This window comes from Narcine bancroftii, chromosome 6, assembly GCF_036971445.1.
Source record: "Narcine bancroftii isolate sNarBan1 chromosome 6, sNarBan1.hap1, whole genome shotgun sequence".
NCBI classification, from domain to species: domain Eukaryota; kingdom Metazoa; phylum Chordata; class Chondrichthyes; order Torpediniformes; family Narcinidae; genus Narcine; species Narcine bancroftii.
In genome coordinates, this window is record NC_091474.1 from 73,209,664 (window position 1) to 73,231,805 (window position 22,142).

At 40.3% G+C, this 22,142-nt stretch overlaps 1 protein-coding gene across 5 annotated transcripts in view; it reads right to left on the bottom strand.

Annotated features, from left to right (window-relative positions):
• Positions 1-21,898, bottom strand: part of wdfy4 (WDFY family member 4) — a 224,292-nt gene extending 202,394 nt beyond the window's left edge. For 4 of the 5 annotated variants that reach the window (XR_011340161.1, XM_069885346.1, XM_069885344.1 and 1 more), the window contains exons 1-6: positions 21,736-21,898; positions 20,393-20,572; positions 18,209-18,329; positions 15,783-15,889; positions 9,047-9,190; positions 1,017-1,203 (exon numbers count right to left, since the gene is read on the bottom strand). Coding sequence is in view for 4 of the 5 variants with exons in the window: in XM_069885346.1 (XP_069741447.1) it covers positions 1,017-1,203; positions 9,047-9,190; positions 15,783-15,889; positions 18,209-18,329; positions 20,393-20,560 (727 nt within the window). In the remaining variant the exon portion in view is untranslated. The remainder of the gene's footprint in view (positions 1-1,016; positions 1,204-9,046; positions 9,191-15,782; positions 15,890-18,208; positions 18,330-20,392; positions 20,573-21,735) is intronic. The other variant, XM_069885345.1, reaches the window with a different exon arrangement.
• Positions 21,899-22,142: the final 244 nt, after the last annotated feature.

Genomic DNA, 22,142 nt, shown 5'->3' on the forward strand with positions numbered 1-22,142 from the left:
GCACCTTCCTTCTATCTAAATCAAATTTTGTCTCTTCCTTTCAGTTTTACATTAAATTCACCAGACCTTCTCAATCCTTCCCACTGATTCTTCCTCACCCCAACTTCCACTGTTTCTGCAGGTTCCAGCTCACTTTTGTCCTCAATCTCCCTCTAATGAGCAGTGCTTCCAAAGTACAGAACACTTTTGAGCTGAGCATGTGGGAAGCTTTTGGGCAGTGACTCCTCTCTCCTCAAGTCTTGGGAAGATCCAATGAGATGTACTGAAAACAGCAAAGGGTTACATCACAGCCATCAGATGACAATGCTGGTGCCCTTCTATGACAAGATGAGTAATTGGAAGGAAATGCATCACTCATTCATGGTGCAACTTTCAAGTGTCTGAGAGGCTTAGATAAGGTGGACAGCTAACACCTCTTTCCCAGGGCGGGAGTTGCAAACATCAGAGGACATCTGAACAAAGTGAAGGGAGGAAAATTTAGGGGAGACATTTTTTTAATATAAACACAGAGTTGTGGGTGCCTGGAATGCCCTGCTGAGGGTGGAGGTGGAGTTGGGAGATTAGGGACTCTAAGAGACTCTTAGACAGGCACGTGAGTGAAAGAAACATTGAGGCTTATAAGGTAGGGAGGGTTTCTTTTTTTTGGTTGGGATATATAGATCAGCACAACATTGAGGGTAATTGTGCTGTAGTGTTCTCTGTTCTAAGCGGGTCAATTGATTCTCTATGAATTTTAGAGTGCTCATTGGATCGACATCAGTTGGAAGGAGATTGGGGGTTAATCTGTTGTGTTATGACTCGACAACATTTTCCCCAGGAGGTAACTGGAAAAATTGAGGTTCCAGCCTGTTCTAATTTGTTGCACAAACTTCAACAAAATTATCATCTAAAATGGGCAACATTTATATTTTTATGTATAAAAAAGCTGCACAATTACATGCAATTTTTAAATCAGTGAAATAAATTCTGGACAAAAAAAGCAAAAGCAGTACAAAAAAGGGGAAGTGTTTACTCACCGTGAAGGTATCTGATAGTATTTTTAGTCGGTGTTTTTGAAACAGCTCTCAGAACATGAGATGTGTATTGTCTCCAGGAAGAACACTGGTCCCATTGGGAGACCACTGCTAAAATAAGACGCTCAAGGTCATCACTTTCAATCATCGCTTCCACAGCAGGAACCTGGGTGCACAAGTTAAGCATCACCTAATGGAGAGAAAGGTCAGACCAGTGTTTAGTTTTGGACTTATTACCACAGAGTAAAAATGCATCTTATAAATAGAGAACATATAATAGGCCCAGATACCTCTGTGCAAAAAAAGAGATACAAATGAAAAGTTAAATTAACCTGAGGAGTGAATAGTGCTGGCTCACACACTTTGTTGGCTTTATCACATAGAGGGACCATTTGAATTCTTACATCAGTCAATTTATCATTGCGTTTATTTTGAATTTAGTGGTCTTGATTTTCCAGGGTTGAAATCAATGAGAAGAATTTTGGAAGAAGTATTCCTGCTCATTTACCATGAGTATCTACCAATAGTTCCAGTGAGGAATAAGATAAAAACAAGCAATAATTTTATTTCAATGTTTTTAAAACAAATTGAAGCCTTATAGCAGTGGTTTTCAAACTTTTTCTTTTCATAGGTTCTCTGTGATTAGAAAGGGGGTGCTTAAGGTGGGATGTGGGTGGAAAGAAGAAGTTTGAAAACCCATGTTTTAATCGTCCCTAATTTACTCGTTATGTGCATGGTTTCATAACTCCAAAGAAATGGGCCAATGACAATTTTTCTCAAGCAAAATATTTCAGTAACAATTGGGTCTAGACCAGTGGACCTTCCCTTCCCACTCACATCCCACCTTAAGCAACCCCTTACTAACCACAGAGCCCCTATGGCATAGGGATTACTTAAAGTGGGATGGGAGTGAAAAGAAAAAGATTGAAAACCACTGCTTTACAGAAATAACTATGTATAAACTTACTAAGATTATTATTTGTCCAAGAGGTTTTACAATTTGTTAAATTTGGTGGGATGGCAACAAAAGAATTTATCTATTTTATTGTAAGGAACCACAAAGAAATACTGTAATTGCACAATCTTTGCGGAACAATACACCTTCCCTGAAGATCATCGTCCCTGGATGAAGTCACATGATGAAGTAGTGGCCGGTCGGGTTGAACCAGCTCTCACAAGAAAAAAAGAAAAAATGTATGGAAAAGACAGAGCTCAACGAATACAAAACTCAAGAAATAGAAGATAAAGTTACAGAGAAGAACATGAAGATGGAACCCAAGAAAGAGAAAGTATGAACAATGGAAAAAAAAAGAAGAAAAATCACCAGAGAAGAAGAAGGTCTTACCTGCACGAAGGAGCAGAGAGCTGAGCAGCCAATCTCAGAGGTTGGTGAGTGCCCTGCGAAGTCGCAACCTCCCAACCGGTGGACTCCAAAAATGGCCCTCAGAGCCAAACAAAAGTGCGCAACTGCACATGCTTGAGGAGTCACGTATGCACAGTGCTCAATCAAAGGAAAAAGTGAACACTGGTGGGAGGGGCCTCAGCCAAGGAGTGGGCAGTTGCAACATGACCAGCTGAGGGCACTCAGCTGGAGGATAAAAACAACAGAGAGGAAAGGAGCGAGGAACCCGGATGAGGGAGAACGACAGCAGGATGACTGACAACAAGAGGATCAACAGCAGGAGACCAAACAGACAGACAGCCCACGAAAGGAAGACCAACAGCAAGAGGCCCAGCAAGAGGAGGCCAGCAAAGACATAGAAGTAATTCATCAGGAAAAACAGAAGAGACACAGATACAAAGAAGAGAAGAAAAAGACACAAACACAAGTACAGACACAGAGGAAGAGGAAGAAGACCATGATCTTCACAGGGAAATAGAAGGTAAAACAGATGGACAGAATGTAGATAAAGCCTTTTTTGAAGAACAAATGAGATCATTAAAAGAATGGTTATCATTAGAATTTAGTGCAATTAGAAGAAAAATGATAAGAGGAGAAGATAAAATGCAAAGTTTAGAACTGGTCTTGACAGAAATAGGGAAAAGAGTAGAAAATGTGGAGGAGCGGAAAACAGCTGTAGAATTGGAAGTAAATGATTTAAGAGAAAAATTGGAAGAAAGTGACAAAAAATTAAAAAGACACAAGAGTTGTTATCTCAGAAAATTGATATTTTTGAAAACTGTAGTCGGCGAAACAACATAAAAATAGTGGGCCTGAAGGAGGATGAAGAAGGCACAGACATGAAGGAACTTATGAAAGGATGGATCCCGAAGTTTTTGGGAATGACAGAATTGCATGAAGAAATGGAAATAGAAAGGGCACACAGAGCACTAACTCCGAAACCGCAGTCACATCAAAAACAGAGATCCATCTTAGTAAAACTTTTGAGATATACAACAAGAGAAAATATACTGGAGCGGTCAAGGAATAAAGTTAGAGAAGATAATAAGCCATTGGAATATAAGGGACAAAAAATATTTTTTTACCCAGACACAAGTTTTGAACTCTTAAAGAAGAGGAAGGAATTTAATATGGCGAAAACGATTTTATGGAAAAAAGGTTATAAATTCAGCCGTACTTAAAGTATTTATACCTGGGGAGCAAAACAGACTGTTCTCAGATCCGAAGGAAGCCCGAGAATTCATAGAATGTTTGCAGGACAGAAGAAGAGATTGAGAAATGTAACAAGAAAGAAGATCGGCTATAAAGTATATATAAAGATGTAAAAGTAATGTATATGTAAAGAACTAGGGAAGGAAGGAAGAAGGAGGATAAAAAAGAGAGAGCTTTGTTATATGTATAAAAAAAATTTTTCGGGGGGGCTGGGGGGGGAGAGAATAACCGTCACTGCAAAATCAGTTGACGCTTACGAGCAAGATCGCAAACCAAATGGAAAGGGGAGTTGTGGTTGCCCAGCAAGGGATAAGGGGCAATACAGAGAGGGGGAGGGTGCATTTGGGGTTAAGGTGTTATTGGGTGTGGAAATTGTTGGAGTATTTTATGTTTTAAATGTGTTGTCATACATTGAGTTTAAAAAGAGAAAACTAAAAGATAAAAAGGGGGAAAAGGGGGATGGAGGTGGCGAGGAGGTGGAAAAGAGGTGTAAACAAGATACAAGATGGCCACGTTGAATGATATAACTATAAACATTAATGGAATACATAACGAAATTAAAAGGAAGAGGCTACTAAATTTACTGAAAAAAGAAAAAAATAAGATACAGCATTTGTGCAGGAAACGCATCTAACTGAAGTGGAACATAATAAATTAAAGAGAGACTGGTTAGGACACGTAGCGGCAGCATCATATAATTCAAAAGCTAGAGGTGTAGCTATATTACTTAATAACAATGTACCAATCAAAATAGAAGAGGAAATAATAGATCAGCAGGGAGGTATGTAATGATAAAGTGTCAGATATACTCAGAATTTTGGAATTTTCTCAATATATATGCACCTAATGATGAGGATCAAAAGTTTATGCAGGATATTTGTTTTGAAGATTGCAGGCACACAAGGAAATATATTGATAGGAGGGGATTGTAACCTTAATTTGGATCCATTGTTGGATAAAACTGGACAAAAGACAAGCAAAAAGAATAAAGTAGCCAAATTTATGGTTAAATCAATGCAGGAAATGAAACTATGGAAGGATGGATATATGGAGGAGGCAATACCCAAAAGAGAAGGAATATTCATATTATTCGAGTAGGCATAAAACATACTCAAGGATAGATATGTTTTTGTTGTCAATTCATATTCAAGGGAGAGTTAGGAAAACTGAGTATAAAGCTAGACTACTATCAGATCATTCACCCCTGTTCTCTTCTCTTTCTTTGGCTTGGCTTCGTGGACGAAGATTTATGGAGGGGTAATGTCCACGTCAGCTGCAGCCTCGTTTGTGGCTGACAAGTCCGATGCAGGACAGGCAGACACGGTTGCAGCGGTTGCAAGGGAAAATTGGTGGGTTGGAGTTGGGTGTTGGGTTTTTCCTCCTTTGACTTTTGTCAGTGAGGTGGGCTCTGCGGTCTTCTTCAAAGGAGGTTGCTGCCCGCTGAACTATGAGGCGCCAAGATCCACGGTTTGAGGCGAGATCAGCCCACTGGCGGTGGTCAATGTGGCAGGCACCAAGATATTTCTTGAGGCAGTCCTTGTACCTCTTCTTTGGTGCACCTCTGTCTCGATGGCCAGTGGAGAGCTCGCCATATAACACGATCTTGGGAAGGCGATGGTCCTCCATTCTGGAGACGTGACCTACCCAGCACAGTTTGATCTTCAGCAGCGTGGATTCGATGCTGTCGGCCTCTGCCATCTCGAGTACTTTGATGTTGGAGATGAAGTCACTCCAATGCATGTTGAGGATGGAGCGGAGACAACGTTGGTGGAAGCGTTCTAGGAACCGTAGGTGATGCCGGTAGAGGACCCATGATGAGGAGCCGAACAGGAGTGTGGGTATGACAACGGCTCTGTATACGCTAATCTTTGTGAGGTTTTTCAGTTGGTTGTTTTTCCAGACTCTTTTCTGTCGTCTTCCAAAGGCGCTATTTGCCTTGGCGAGTCTGTTGTCTATCTCGTTGTTGATCCTTGCATCCAATGAAATGGTGCAGCCGAGATAGGTAAACTGGTTGACCGTTTTGAGTTTTCTGTGCCCGATGGAGATGTGTGGGGACTAGTAGTCATGGTGGAGAGCTGGCTGATGGAGGACCTCAGTTTTTATTCAGGCTGTTATTAGCAATAACCCCTGTTATTAGCAAGAGAACTGGAGGACATTCCACCAAGAACATATAAATGGAGGTTAAACTCCATACAGAAAAGGAATTAGTAAAAAGGGACGATATAAAGAAAAAGAGAGAATTGGTGGACAAAAAAATAAAATACAAAACATTACAAATGTACAAGGTGGAGAAGAACATAATGAAAACAAAGCAAAAGTATTATGAATTGGGAGAAAAAACACATAAAATATTGGCTTGGCAACTAAAACAGAACAAGCTGAAAGAACTGTATTGGCATCAAGGAAAAAGAACAAACAAATCACATATAACCCAACAGAGATTAATGAAAACTTAAAGGAATTTTATGAACAATTATACCAAACTGAGAATGAGGGGAAAGATGATAAAATAGAAGAGTTTTTAGCTAAAATTGAACTGCCAAAATTGCAGGAAGAAGAACAAAACAAACTGATAAAACCATTTGAAATAGAGGAAGTACACGATATATTAAAAAAGCTGCCGAACAATAAAACACCAGGAGAAAATGGATTTCCAATAGAATTTTATAAAACATTTAAAGAGTTATTAATTCCTCCTCTCCTGGAAGTAATGAATCAGGAAGAAGAAACACAAAACTTGCCAGACTCATGTAAGACAGCAATAATTACAGTAATACCAAAGGGGAATGATCCATTAACACCAGCATCATATAGACCAATATCTCTACTTAACTCAGATTATAATAGCAAAATTATTAGCAAACAGATTGGCCAACTGTGTACAACAAGATCAAACTGGATTAATTAAGAAAAGACCAACAGCGGATAATGTCTATAAACATAATCATCTAATTCATGCAGCTCAAGGAAATAAGAAACCTACGGTGGCTGTTGTCTTAGACGCAGAAAAAGCCTTTGACAGGGTAGAGTGGAACTACTTATTTAAAGTATTAAAGAAGTTCAATCTGCCAGAAAAATATATTAATTGGATTAAAGCATTATGTAATGGACCGTTGGCAAAGGTAGTAGTAAATGGATATGTATCGAACCAAGTCAAATTAAGTAGATCAACTAGGCAGGGATGTCCATTATCCCCCTCATTGTTCACCTTAGCAATAGAACCATTAGCAGAGCTGATAAGAATAGAAAACAAAATAAAAGGTAAAAAAAAAACGATGAGTATAAAATCAGTTTATTTGCAGATGACATCATAGTATACCTAACAGAACCAGAGATATCAATAAAAGAATTACATAAGAAATTGAAGGAATATGGAGAAATATCGGGGGACAAGGACAACGCAAATAAAAGTGAATAATGAGTAATGCAGATTATACAGAACTTAAAAAAGAATCACCATTTAAATGGCAAGCACAAGCAATCTGATACCTAGGTATCAGGTTAGATAATAACTTAAGCCACTTGTACAAACTAAATTATCAGCCACTAATGAAGAAATTGGAGGAAGACTTAGAACATTGGAAAGAACTGTATTAAAATGAATGTCTTCCCAAGGGTACAATACTTATTTCAATTGTTACCAATTCCTTTAACAGAAAAATTATTTAATGAACTAAAGAGAATAATAAGAAAATTCTTGTGGAAAGGGGGGAAACCGAGGGTAGCGTTAGATAAATTAACAGAGAGGTATAATCAAGGTGGTTTGCAGTTACCAAACTTCAGAAATTATTATAGAGCAGCACAATTAAGGTATTTATCAGATTTTTACCAGATGAGAGAAAAACCAGACTGGACTAGATAAAATAGGGGAGAAGGTACCGACCTGAACATATACTTTATATGTGGGATGAAAAGCTGGTGCAATATAAAAGCTCACCAGTATTGCATCATTTACTTAATATATGGAAGAAGATCCACGTTGAAAGGAAAAAACTAATTACAAAATACCATAATTGTTATTGATGCAAAATCCACTAATCCCTTTTACAATAGACATCCTTTCCTTTAGAGAATGGGAGAGAAAAGGAATCAAAAGAATAGAAAATTGTTTTTTGGGAAATAATTTATTAACATTTGAACAGTTGAAGGACAAATATGGAATAACTCATGATATAATGTTTGCATACCATCAACTGAAAGCTTATTTAAAGGATAAATTGGAAACAAATTGAGATTACCTGAAGGAAGCAGCTTTGAATATGTGATTACAGACACAATGATAATTAAAAGATTTATAACAAATATGTACATTAAGCTGCAAGGTAAGGAAAATGAGGAAATAAGCTATAACCCCAAACAAAAGTGGGAAAAGGATTTAAACATAAAGATAAAAAATGAAGTATGGGAAAAGTTATGTTCTGGAACTATGAAGAATACAATAGACACAAGGTTACGCATGATACAGTATAATTGGTTACACAGGGTATATATTACTCCTGAAAAATTTAAAAAATGGGATTCAACATTATCAGATAGATGTTTTCGCTGTAAGAAGGAAATGGGAACAACAATACATGCAATTTGGGCATGTACGAAAGTGAATACGTTTTGGGAAGAACTAAATCAGATATTAAATAAAATTACAAAAAATAGCATACCAAAAAATCCAGAGATCTTTCTTTTAAGTAACATAAGAAGTAAGGAATTAGGCCTCAAATTGGAGAAAGAGCAAAAAAGATTCATTATGATAGCCTTAGCAGTAGCAAAAAAATATATAATGTCAACTTGGAAAATAGAAGAGAGCCTGAGTATACAGCAATGGTACATGGAAATGAATAAATGTATTTCATTGGAAAAAAATAACATATAATATAAAAAATAAAGTCACATTGTTTGAACAAATTTGAGAACCATACATGGAACATAACAGAGAGAGCTTCCCTCGGACCTCCATCCCCTAAAATGATAAGAAGACAAAACGATTTGATTTAGTGTATAAAATTAGATGACACATTTTTCTTGTTTGTTTTTCCTTTGTGTGAAGACATTGTTTTATGGTTTTATTGTTTATGTTGAATATTTATTGGTTTTGGAGGGGGGTGGAATGGAAGGGAAGGGGGAAAAATGGGGGAAAATGCCACTGTGTATATTTGATGAGAAACATTTGTACATATTTTGGTTGATATGGTTCACAGTGTGAAAAATAAAAAAATATTTAAAATATTTTTTTAAAAAGGTCATCGTCCCTCTGGCCACTTACAATCACATTTCAATCTAGACAACTGGAGGAAATCATATACTGATTTTTAAAAAAAACATGCATACATTCCCAAGGAACTTTTCCCATTATGCATTCATCATTAAAATGTGTGGTAGAATTCTTTTGATTGCCTTGCAGAGAATGGGAGCTCCAACTTACATGGGTTATGGTTTCCTGAAATTCCGTATGCGTGTCTTGTTTTTCTATTATTTCAGTCTCGCTTTCAGATGGAAAAGTGAAGAGTTGCATGCATTTTAGAAGAATTAAGGGCAGCCCTGTGCTTACCATCCCTGGCAGCGTTTCCTGATGGAGAGGCAGAAAACAGGATACGTTTATGTTATAAGCACAATGGTTATATTAAGAAGGTCATATTTATTATTGTTAATCTTTGGTCACATACTGGACTCCTGAGAGCTAATGTGGGCCTTTTATTTTTAAAAAGAAATAAATTATAAATTGCACATACATGAATAAACAAAAATTTAAGATGCTTAGGAGCAAAAGTAGCCCCACTGGCCCATTGTGTCTGCCCAACTATTCATGTTATATTCAATGCATTGACTCAATTATGATTTACATGCACTCAATCCAGCTGAAAAGTGTTTGTTGCTCCAACACATTGAATACAAGTATAATCAGAGGAATGCTTATAAGACAGGAGCAGAACTAGGCCATTCTGCCTATTGAGTCTGGCCCACCATTCAATCAAGAGCTGACCCATTTTCCCACTCAGCCCCACTGCCCAGTCTTCTTCCCCATAACCTTTGATGCTCTGGCTTATCAAGAACTTATCAATCTCTGCCTTAAATACACCCAATGTCTTAGCCTCCACAACCACCTGTGGCAACAAATTTCACCCCTGGCTGAAGAAATTCTCCACATCTCTGTTTTAAGTAGAAGCCCTTTAATCGTGTGGACAGAATTTCTGTCCAAACAGAGAAGGAAATATAGATTTATCGTACAGTTTAAATCGGAGCAAAATTAAAACTGAAATGAGTCTTTGTTTTGAAACAGCATTTATAATCTTGGGTAGTGACAACCAAACATCAAATTTCTGGAGGTACTCAGCAGGTAGGGCAGTGTCTGTCAAGGCAAAGAACTGGGTGAAGAACCTGCATTGGGACAGAATGTGGTCCTGCTGAAGTATCTCGTCCTGAAACCACAACCATCCCTTTCTGCCTGACCTGCTGACTACCTCCAGAAACTGGATTCTTTGCTCCAGATTACCACAACTCTTCAGTCTCAAGGCAATCCAGATGCTGGAAATCTGAAATAAAGACAGAAAGTGCTGAAACACTCAGTGGGTCTGCAGAGATGCATAGTTAATGCTTCATTACAGCACAATATTATGTTAGATTAACTTTCAGCTTCCAGTACCATGTACAGATTTGCCAAATGAATTTGAACAACACAATTGAACCTGCTTTTAGTTTCTGCTGACAGCTCGTTCCAAATACAGACCACCTTCTGAGTGAAAACATGGCCTCTAAAATGCACCCCCCCCCCCAACTCACCTTAAACCCATGGCTTCCAATTCTAAAATCATCTACCCTGGGAAATGGACTGTGAGCATTTGCTTTTTCCATGCCCCTCATGATTTCATGTTACAGGTTCAAGTCCAAGTTTATTATTATCATCCAATTATATAAGTACAACTGGGCAAAACAGTGTTTCTCGGTGTAAAAACGTGCAAACACATATATAGAGATATCACACATATTAACAAGCGATTTACATGTAGTACACATATAAATAAATATCGTTAAATAAATAATAAAGTCCCGGATAGTTAGTGTGAGCAGTTCCTCTGGTCGTTCAGCATTCTCAATGCCCGTGGGAAGAAGCCTGGTGGTGCTGGCTCTGATCCTACTGGATCTCCTTCCTGATGGGTGTACTTGGAAGATACTTTGTGATCTACAAGATCAACTCTCAGCCTCCTAGATCCCAGGGAATAGGAATGAAGATCTAGCCCATTCAACCTCTCCCCATAACTCAAGCCCTGCCAACATCCTGGTGAATATCATCTGCACCCTTTCCAACTTATGAACTGAAATGGCTTTCTTCTAGGTAGAAACGAAACATGGGAAGACCAAAAGCGAATGGGAAGCTGGGAGAGTACAAAAGCCAAGCTTAGGAGGATGGATGAACACGAGGACCTGGCATGGGGTAGGATGCCAGGTCTTGGGCATATCAGCCATGATCATATTGAAAGGGAGGTTTGAGTGATCTACAATGGCTCCCATTTTCTTATGTTCCTTCAGGGAGGAAAACAGGGAAAGCCTGAGTGGAAATACAAAAAGGAATCTACAAGTATTCTATGGTCATATGTCCAGGAAAAGGTTGCAGGAGGAGAGGAGAGGTCAAGGACAGAAACCTCGTCCAGGAAGGAGCAGCATCAATGAGGAATTAAATGATAACTTTACATTAGAATTCATTGAAGATGCTGCTGGACCTCAAAAATAGCACAGATAAATTTAACAAGTTATCTCCTCCGGCTGGGATACCTCCAGCATAGTTGAGGGAAGTCAGCGAGGAAACTCCAGGGGCCCTGGACAAGATTGTCTACAGTTTCAGTGTCATTCCTAAGGGTTGTAAATCCGCTAGAGTAGAATCGTTGTGGGGTGTCAAAGAGGTTTATTCAACTATTCCAAGGGTGAATGAATCTAGTCAAGTGGATATACAACAGATAATGGGTTCATCTCCTCTAATTATAGGTCATTGAATTAAAAACATTTAAATTCAAGAGATGTTGAGACACAAAGAAACTGCTTTCACTGGAAAAATGACCATAAGTGGAACGAGGAACTTGTTTTTGCACCACAAATGGATGAGGTGTGATCTGTTCTGCCATGGACAATAGTTGAACTAAGTTCAGTGGTTGCATTCCAATGGGAGCTGGGCAAGTAAGTTCAGGTCTATGGAAAGAGGACAGGGGTGTGGAAAATCATTTACATCGAGCAAATAAGGAGCAGGCCACGTTGCACATTGTAACGGCTCTGGGATTCTTTCCCATGGTCCGTTGTTTGAATCTAAACATTATTGATGCCAAATGATTGTTGTAGCTGTTAAAGGAATGGATCTCCACATTCTGATGGAAATTAGGGATAGACAACGAGTGACTCTTGCCAGCAATTTCAAAATAAATCACCACAAACAAGGTTGAAGCAGTTTTGGACTTCCGATTTATGAAAGGATTCCGGGAATGAAAGGATCATCATATGAGGAGCATTTGACAGCTCTTGGCCTGTATTCATTGGAATTTAATAGAACGAGGAGGGATCTCATTGAAATATTTTAAATGTTGAAAGGCATGGAGAGAGTAGATGTAGAAAGGTGGGAGAGTCTAGGACAAGAGGGCATGACTTCAGGATTGAAGGGCATCGGTTGAGAACAGAGATGTGGAAGAATTTCTTCATCCAAGGGTGGTAAATCTGTGGAATTTGTTGCCACAGGTGTTTGTGGAGGCCTGGTCATTGGGTGTATTTAAGGCAGAGATTGATAGGTTCTTCATTGGCCAAGACATCAAAGGTTATGGGGAGGAGGCCAGGCAGTGGGGCTGAGTGAGAAAATGGATCAGCTCATGATTAAATGATGGGGCAGACTCGATGGGCTGAATGGCCCAATTCTGCTCTTTATTATCTTATGAACATTCCTCCGATGTATTTGTATTCAAAGTGTTGCAGCAACAAACAATTTTCAACTGCTCAATATTAGAAAAGCACACTGTATGTGTGTTAATGAACAGTGCATTGAATACAACGTGACTCAGTGAGGCACTTCCTACAACCCAACCCCGACAGATGAAAGGTCGAAATTTCAATGCTCGCCAAGTTCAAAATGAAGGCTCATGTGTGATCCCCAGGCAGATTTGTCAATGAGCTGCTTAATTGTAAAGCTTGCTCCTGTGACACTGAAACTCAAATTGATCACTTTCAACTAACAAATGTAAGTAACTAGCACCTCCTGCTGCCGAGTGAAAGACAAAAGTCTGCAGATGCTGTGATTATAGTAAAAATACCTGTAGTCAAAAATGCTGGAGGAACTCAGGTGGTCTTTTCAACATCCATGTGGTGGTGGGGGGAGGGGGGAGAGAGAGGGAGAGAGAGAGAGAGAGAGAGAGAGAGAGAGAGAGATAGATAGATCACCAATATATCTTTGTCTCCTCTACACACTGCGAGACCGGCTGAGTTCCTCCAACATTTCAGTGTGCTTTTACCTCCTGTTACCTGGCAGCATAGTTTACATTCAAACAGAATAGATGGCACATCATTGGGAGGCTCTACAAGCCATGAAGGTCAAACATAAAGCTATAAAATCAAAATGATTAAATCATGTTCAATAAAACACCAGGTCACAAGCGAGAAAAATTGCACCAATGTTCCTGCTGCAGGTTTAGTCCACCTTCAGAAGGGTGGGGAGAGGAGAACACAAGAAATAGGGGCAGGAGTTGGCTATCCGGACCATTGAGCCTGCTCCCCCATTCAGTGGGATCATGAACAATCTGATGATTGGCTCATCTCCACCTACCTGCCTTTTCCTCATATCCCTTAATTTCCCCCATCCAACCTTGTCTTAAATATATTTACTGAGGTACCTCCACCGCTTCAATTCCACAGATTTATCACCCTCCTCATGTCCATCCAAAATCTACTACCCTGAATTGGAGGCCATGTCCCCTAGTCCTAGTCTACCCCAACAATGGAAACTATTTTATCGATACCTTTCACAATTTTATACATTTCTATAAGATTTCCTCTCATTCTTATAAATTCCAGTGAGTACAGTCCCAGGTGACTCAATCTCTCCTCATAGGCTAATCCCTTCATTTCTAGAATCAACCTGAACCTCCTCTGCATCACCTCCAAAGCCAGAAAATCCTTCCTCAAGGATACCAGAACTGCACGCAGTTCTCTAGATGCAATCTCACCAGTACCTTGTACAGTTGCAGCAGAAACTCCGTGCTCTTAAATTCAATCCCTCTAGCAATGAAGGCCAACATTCCATTTGACTTCTTGATAGCCTGTGGTACCTGAAAACCACTCTTTTGCAATTCATGCACAACCACTCCCAATTTCTCCTGCATGGCAGCATGATGTCATCACCTGCCATTTAAATACTCTGATCTTGCACTTTCCTTCTAAAGTGAAGAACCTCACATCTGCCAACATTGTACTCCATCTCCCAGACCCTTGCCCACTCACTTAACCTATATATATATATATATATATATTCAAACTCTCCATATCCTCTGCATAATTTGCTTTTCAACTCAATTGACTTAAAGGATAACGTTTTCAGGGTAGGAAGAAGTTCATCTCCCATGGACGGTGCAAGACCTGCTGAGTTCCACCATTATTTGTGTGTTTCCATCACCCTATGAACTTATGGTTATGACATGGTTTTCTTAACAGCGACATGTGAAATGTTTCCAGTCTTTGCAAGTGGAAGGATTTACTGCCTAGTGTTTCAGCTTTCAAGAGCAAATATCCAATTTACACCTTGCACAGAACAACCACCGATAAACGAAAGTTATTCTGTGGTGCTAAGTTGGAGTTTTCATTGTTTGTGAAGGGCACGTTACAGGCTAGCACACATCTTCACCAAACAAACAGTGCTCGGTTCCCAGAAGGTGGAAGTCAACACATGTGGATCACCTTCCAAGACCCACTGAGCTTCATAATCTCAAAATAACAGAGGAAAGATGTGGTCATTTGTTTTGCTTGGAAAATAGGACAATGAATTTCCATAAAAGGTAAAGTTTATACACTAATAATGACTCATTCACCATATCTGACATGTTGAATTGGGGTGAAATGTCAGCCATCATTGAGAGAATAGTCAGCTCATGACATAGGTACTTGTATGCTCATGTAGACAGACAAGACTTCAATCTCCTTTGGCTCTTCTCTGGATAACCGTGCACTTTCATTGCAGAGAAAAAAACTAAGGAGTTTGTACATTCTCACTGTGTCTGTGTGGGTTTTCCCCGAGGGCTCTGGTTTCCTCCCACTGTTTGAAATGTACTGGGGGTGTAGGATAATTAGGTGTAAATTGGGTGGCACAGACTCATGGGCTGAAACGGCCTGTTATTGTGCAGGATGTCTAAATTTAAATATTATTTTTTAAATTAAAAAATTTAATTTTGAGGTGGTCCACTCAACAATGGAACACACAATATTGTGTTAAAGCATCAGCCTGGTCACTCTCAGGGCCCAGATGGGGTTTACACTCACAATCAACGTGATTGCTGAAGTCAGCCTATGCCGACTTACTTCATGCAGCACAAGAGGTCAATCAGCCCATTGATCCTTGCTAGCTCTCAGTGCTGTCCCCCCTTTTAATCCCAGAGCCTCAACAACTAACTGTATTTTTCTCCCTCTCGCCCATCCATTTCCCCTTGATCCTCTCCATCCATCCACTCACCCACACTGGGCAGAATTCACAGTGGCCTACCAGTTCTTTGGGTTCTGTGAGGACACTGGAGTGCCCAGAGGTCACATGACTGACCAAGAAGGCTGGTTCCTTCATGAGTTTACCACTTCTCCAAAACTGCATCAATGCAGTTAGCTTAGATTTTACACCTAAAGCTGTGGAGTAGGACAGTCTTCTAATTCAACATTAAATGAAGTACGTCAATGAAAGCCAATATTGACCATTTAAGCTTTAACTTGCAAACAGTGATCTATTACTCTCCAGTGATTTGTGGAATCATACAAACCTAGCTACAGGAAACAGTTGAGAGACAAAGCATTCCTTGCCTTGGAATGGAATTACCCACTGACACACCAATCAAGCAGGACCCATCAAGGATTCCTCTATAAAAAGACTTCCCCATGTGATGTGCTGATTGACATTAGTACGGGATTTGCCATCAATGGTTCATTTTTCCACTTACTGAGTCAACAGTGGACAATAGATGCACAGCCTGCAGCAGCTTCCACCCATCATTGCTCCCTTCTCGTTGCCTTTGGAAGTGTTTCTCAACAGCGAAACGTGCTTCACCTGCCACAAGAGCATTACAAATTCACTTTTATTACAGAATTCTAATTGCATCAAGTAATATTCCACTTTAAGTTTCTTCAGCATTCGGTGTGCTTTGCAAAAGGACTTTTAATTTAATTTAGACATATGGGATGGTAACTGGCCATTTTGGCCCACGAGTCCATGCCGCCCAATTTACACCCCCCCCCCCCCCACCCCGGTACATTTTGAATGGTGGGAGGGAACCAGAGTTCCCGGGGAAAACCCACACAGACACAGGGAGAACATACAAACTCCTTACAGACAACACAGGATTCGAACCCTGGTCCCAATCACTGGCGCTATAAAGGCACTGCGCTAACTGCTACATTAGCCATGCCATCCCCTTTAATAATACTGGAAGAAGAGACTAATGTGTCTCCCTGCATTAACAATGAAGCCCAAACAAAATGAAGTCACCGTTGATGAGTTACAATCTTTACAATTCAGGCTAGGCCACACTGTTTGCACACAATGGTCATACACTTGTGTTTGTGGGGCCATGGAAGACTTATGAAAAGCTATCCAATTGCCATATAAAGCCTCTGTGTCCCCAGATTACTTTTGAAGCCTCATTTTAAGCTTACAAACATTGGTCTATTTCTAAAACACAAATTGGCCATTTCTGGGGCAGGTTTATTCTTGATTCAGCAGGATTAATCTGCAATGAAAATTGTCTCCAACACTTGACTGGGGTAGTGCATTATATCATCACAAGGTTTTCAGTCTCCCGTCTGAGAAACTTTACCTTTCTCTCCAGAAAGTTTCACTCATTGGAATTGGTAAGCAAAGATGTGATAAAACAATCCACAAAAATGGATTCCGGTGGTTCTAGGTTTGATTCTGGTGTTAGAATCTCGATAAAAGGACCTGACCTGAAACATGGGCTATTTCAACCATGGGATGCTTCCTGATTCGCTGAGTTCCTCCAGCTATTTAATGGTTGCTCTTCATCCTGCTGTTGTTCTTTTAAGACATGACAAGGAGCAGCCATGTGGGAGGCTATTCTCCTTTCCAAGACAAGCCAGAGAGGGGGTTCCACATTCAGGACAGATCATTCATGTCCCAAATTGGACATTACCCTTTGAACTGAGATGTAATATTCCAACTGAAACTGCATGGATCCTAATGATGATGTGACAGTGGCACATAGTATGGTTCATTGAAAGGAAAGTTGTGATGGACTGTTTTCACTGAGGAGGTAACAAGAAGGATGAATGAGGAAGCTGCATATATCATCTGCATGGCTTCAGATAGCTTCCACACATCTGCATGTCAAATAAGTAAAGGTCCGTGGGATTGTTGGGAGAGTAGTTAAACTGGATTCAAAGCTGACTCAAATGGAAGAGGTTCCCACCATTTTGTTCGGGTGCTGCCGACATTTTGCTCATACCTTGATACCTCTGTAGCCACATGGTCACGATGAATGGTACTGATTTAATAAGCTAGCAATGTGCACAGAGAGCAAAACATGAAAATCTGCAGTAGCTGTGGTTGAAGTAAAAGCACAACCCTGGAGAAAATCAGTAGCTCAAACAGCAGGCTTTATATAGCAGAGATAAAGATACATGGGCAAAAGATATATGGGCAAAACGTAGGCAGGTGCATGTAAAACAAGGTTGTAAATTTGATTACGAAAATTGTCAAAAAATGTTCTGACCAAAACAAAATAATAATCTCTCAGTGGTTGAACTTCCCCTCTCCTCCCAAACCCCCCTTCCCTTCTCTGGTGGCACGTGGGGTTGTTACAGGTGATCTGTGGTAAGTAAAGTTGGTCAGTTGATGAAAAAAAGTTATGAACCACTGGCAAAAGGGATGAAGAATCCCTGGAACAGTTAGAAAGTATGTGGGTGTGCACTTGAAGAACGCTGATCTGCAGGGAAATAGAACTTGTGCCAGTACATTGAGCTGGAGAGCTCTTTCTGACTTAGACAGACATGAGGGAGCGAGTGCCCTCTTTGTGTCGAACATTTACTATGGTCCCCTGAACCATTCTGCACACTTTTTTTGCAGTCAAATGTTCCGAGCTTCCAAAGATCATTTAAAGTATCAAACAAAATTTTATGCCAAGACATGCAAAAATATGCTTGGAGAGCTGTCCAAAAGTTTTGTCAAAGAGGAAAGTTTTGAGGGTCATGGAGATGTTTAGGGAGGGAATTCCAAAGTTTTAGGCCAAGATAACAGAAGGCAGGCCTGCTGCAATTTAACCCATGGGTGAACAAAGCAGGTTTGAAATTGTCACTGCCAAAAACTGCACACAAATAATCCATGAATCATCTTAATTAACAGTGCAAATGTTACCTCCTGGTTTGTCACCAAGTTTCCATTTGATTGTTTGCACCATTACTCTAGAGGCTTCAATGGAGAATTGAATAATACTCGGGAACTTTGTCATCCAATTATTTGAGACATTGTCAAAAATCTGCAAAAACATGAAAAGGATTATTTAGTGTCTTCATTGAGTTGGCTCATCATAGCATCTTTCAACAGAGTGATTAATCTCAGTACATTGGGAGGTGACTGAAGACCGTCAGACTGAACTAGAATGCTAGATCACGGTGTTTCTCTCCCCACAGCTGTCAACCTCTCAGGTCTAAAGCAATTGAAATGACCTGAAGCATTCAAAGCTCCGGTTCCACAAATCCTGGCTGACAGATTAATATTTCCAACATATTCCAATTAATTTCAGATTTTATCAGCATTCCCTCCCAAAAATACACCATTACAGTAAAGCCCCTGGTATCCGGCACCTATGGGGATCGATAGATGCCAGACAAGTGTAATTTCTGGTTGCATGAGACTTACACTTACAATGCCCAACTAATACACTTGCATTACAAATAAATAGTTTAAAAAACAAAAATACTACACTGTACTTACACATAACAAACTTCACTTGCATGAATATATAAACCTTAAAGCACTTTACTTTATTTTCAGTCACATTTATTGAATACATTTAACCATCGCTGCATCTGCAGGTTCTTCCCCCTCCACGGAGCCACCCAAAAAATGAACAATAACATTAAAGATAATTAACCCCCTCAACCCCAAGTTTACAGATAAAGCCTCTGACTGGGGCAACTCTTACTAAGCAGGGATAAGGACACTTTAAGAGAGTCACACCAACAGTGAGCGGCATCAACCAGCTCTTTATCCTGGGCGACGCCATTGCTGTTTCACACAACTTTTTTCAAACAGCTGCTACGAGCAAAGCCTGACCAAGGCCCTCCGCTGGCTGAATATTTACTCCCATCTTCACCAAGGAAACTAAATCTGGCTCTAACACTACTGACAAAAGGAAAAACGTTGGCTCAGGCCCGAAACATCAGCAATATATCTTTATCTTCTATGGACGCTGTGAGACCAGCCAAATTCCTCCAGCATTTCTGTGTCTTTTTACTACAATCACAGCGTCCGCAGACTTTTGTGTTTCACTCCCTGCTCTAACACTGTTGAGCACTTTTATGCAGCTTGCTACACATTAGCTGGTGTGACAAGTCCATGACAAACCTAGAGACAGAAGGGACAGTCATCTGGGACACAGATCTGAGGAGAAAAAATGGAATTGAAATGAAAAGACCTTTTCTTACAAGAGCAAATAGACAAATCTGAATATTCAAGGTATGTGAAATAAAAAACTGAAAATGCTGGAAATGTTCAGCAGGACAGCATCTGTGGGGAGAGAAAGATAAGAAATGATTCAGATCGGTGACTCTTCAGAGAGTCGAAAAGCATGGAATCAGGCCCTTTGGCCACACTTGGCCATGGCTAACAGGATGCCCTGGGGGCAGCAAGGTGGCATAGCAGTTACCTTTACAGCGCTAGCAATCGTGACCAGGGTTCAAATCTCGCACTATCTGTGAGGAGTTTGTACATTCTCACCATGTCTGCATGGGTTTCCCTTGGGGGGGCGGGGGGGGGGCTCTCTGGTTTCTTCCCACTGTTCAAAACATACCAGAGGTTGTAGGTTAATGGGGTGCAAATTGGGCGGTATGCATTCATGGGCTGAAATGGCCCTGTTACTGTGCTGTGCGTTTAAATTTAAAATTAAAATTTATATTTATCCAGGTCCATTTGTAAAAGCTGTCATTTATTTGACCTCAACTGCTAACCTTGTATTCCAAATTGTAACCACTCTCTCAAGTCTCCTCAAGGTACTTTTGCCAATCACCTTAATTTTATGTCCACAACTTGTTGAACCTTCCACCAATGAAGAAGGTTTTCTCTGCCTACTTCATCTCCACCCTTCATTATTCTGAACTTCTTTGTCAGATCCCCACACTCTTCTGTACCAGGGAGAACAATCTCAGTTTCTCCACTCTATTCACATGGCCCAGTGCCTCTCCCTTGGAACTATTTTGGTCAATCACCTTCACTCCTTTCCCCACACAGACCGTCCCCAAGTTACTTTTATCCTAAATCCAAACCAAGTGGTGATACCATGCAGGTGGTTGTATCAAGAGCACGAGAAGGTCAAAGTACCTGGAGGAAGAGAGAGAGGAGGCTGTTCCAGGACTTCTCTTTCTCATCCTGAGTGAGAACTGGGAGCAAGTGCAGGTAGTCAGAGATTTGCCTTTCCAGAGTCTCGAGATCCGTGACTTTTGTGTCCACCTGGTCCTTAGTTTTCAGCTGCTGTTTCGGTTTCTCCATATCTCTTTCTGTCTGATGCAACAAAGAAGGGGCCGTCAGGTGATAGAAAACAAGGGTAAATATTATACACTGAGAAGGGTAGAAGAGAAAATACAGGAAAAGTTAAAACATGAGAATAAAGTGAGTCAACTTTCACTGGGCCCTTGGAGAAGTGAGTTGGAACAAGAAAGTCAGCACTGATGCAAATCACCGGTGACGAACCTGACTAATTGTTGACAAACTGCAGTTGAAACCTTGTGCAAACTAAGGGAAGCTAGAGGAATTCAGCAGATTGAAATGCATCCGTGGAGAGAAACGGACAGTCAACGCTGGGTCTTGACCCTTTAATCAAGTCTTTTAGATGTAATAGAGAGAAATGATGAAGACAATGAAAATATACAAATTTGGAGAGGAAGCAGTGAACATTGTCAACCTGGGTATGCAGGAAACGCTTGACAAACAAGTTCCTAAAAAGGGTGGTTAGCTGTGGAAATAAAAAGATCAGTGACATAATGGAATGAAGTGCAGCCAAGATTCACCAAACTGGTCCCTCGCATGGTGGGTACGTCGTGTGATGAGAGACGGTGTAGGCGAGGCATCTCATTTCTAAAGTTCAGAAGAATGAGAAATGATGACATTGAGATCCAGGAAATTGTGAGAGGCGTCCACAAATGGATGGGGTCTATAACTTGGGGTCACATTCTCAAAATGAGAGGGAAAATGTTTAGCAGTGAAGTGAAAGTAAATTTCTTCACTGGAAGGGTGGGGAATCTTCAGGATTCTTCACCCTGAAAGGCAGTGGAGCAGTTATTGATTGCCTTTCATAGATCTTGGATACCAAGGGCTTATGGGCATGGTGCTGGATAATGACATGGAAGCAGGTCTGGATGAATGGCAGGGCCAGGTGCTCCTTGCCCTATTGTCATTTCAAGTCAATGGTATCAATAAGGCCATTCACATAAGGAGCTGGCCCCTCACCACTCTACCCAGAGGCTTCAGACATTTTTTCACACTTAACCCAATCCAACATGATCCCATCAACTTCAATTTGGTAAGCTAACAAGTGGATATTTCATCTAATATAAAATTCTGTTCACTTTCTGGACAGTGACAGGATAGTTTACTCTCCACATAATGGACAACACAAGACATTGGAACTGAAGAATCACATAGATGAGAACCGTAATAAAACTCACCTGATTGTAACAACCACCCGCGACAGATTCAAGTTCCACTGGAGCGTGCAGAGTTTACATCTGCGATCCTCTCCAAACTAGCAGCTTCATCTCTCCTTCAAATCATCGAACTGACAATGTAATCCACGTTAAAACACAAGCATGCTTCCCTTGCCTCGTTCAGTTCTCAGTCTGTGACTGGTGAACAGGCACCTCAAGTCACAGGGCTTACTTCCTGATAAAAGAAGAAGTGATTGAAATGTGGGCTGCCCTTTCCCAATAAAACTTTGCAGAAGTTGTGTGAGCTTAAAAAAAAAATCATTGCACACTGTCCATTCTACCAGTTAGGTGGAGAAACAGGCAGTTCTGGAAATGTTAACTTCTGGTTGGAATTAGCAATGACTGAAGAGAACATAGATTTAAGGGAA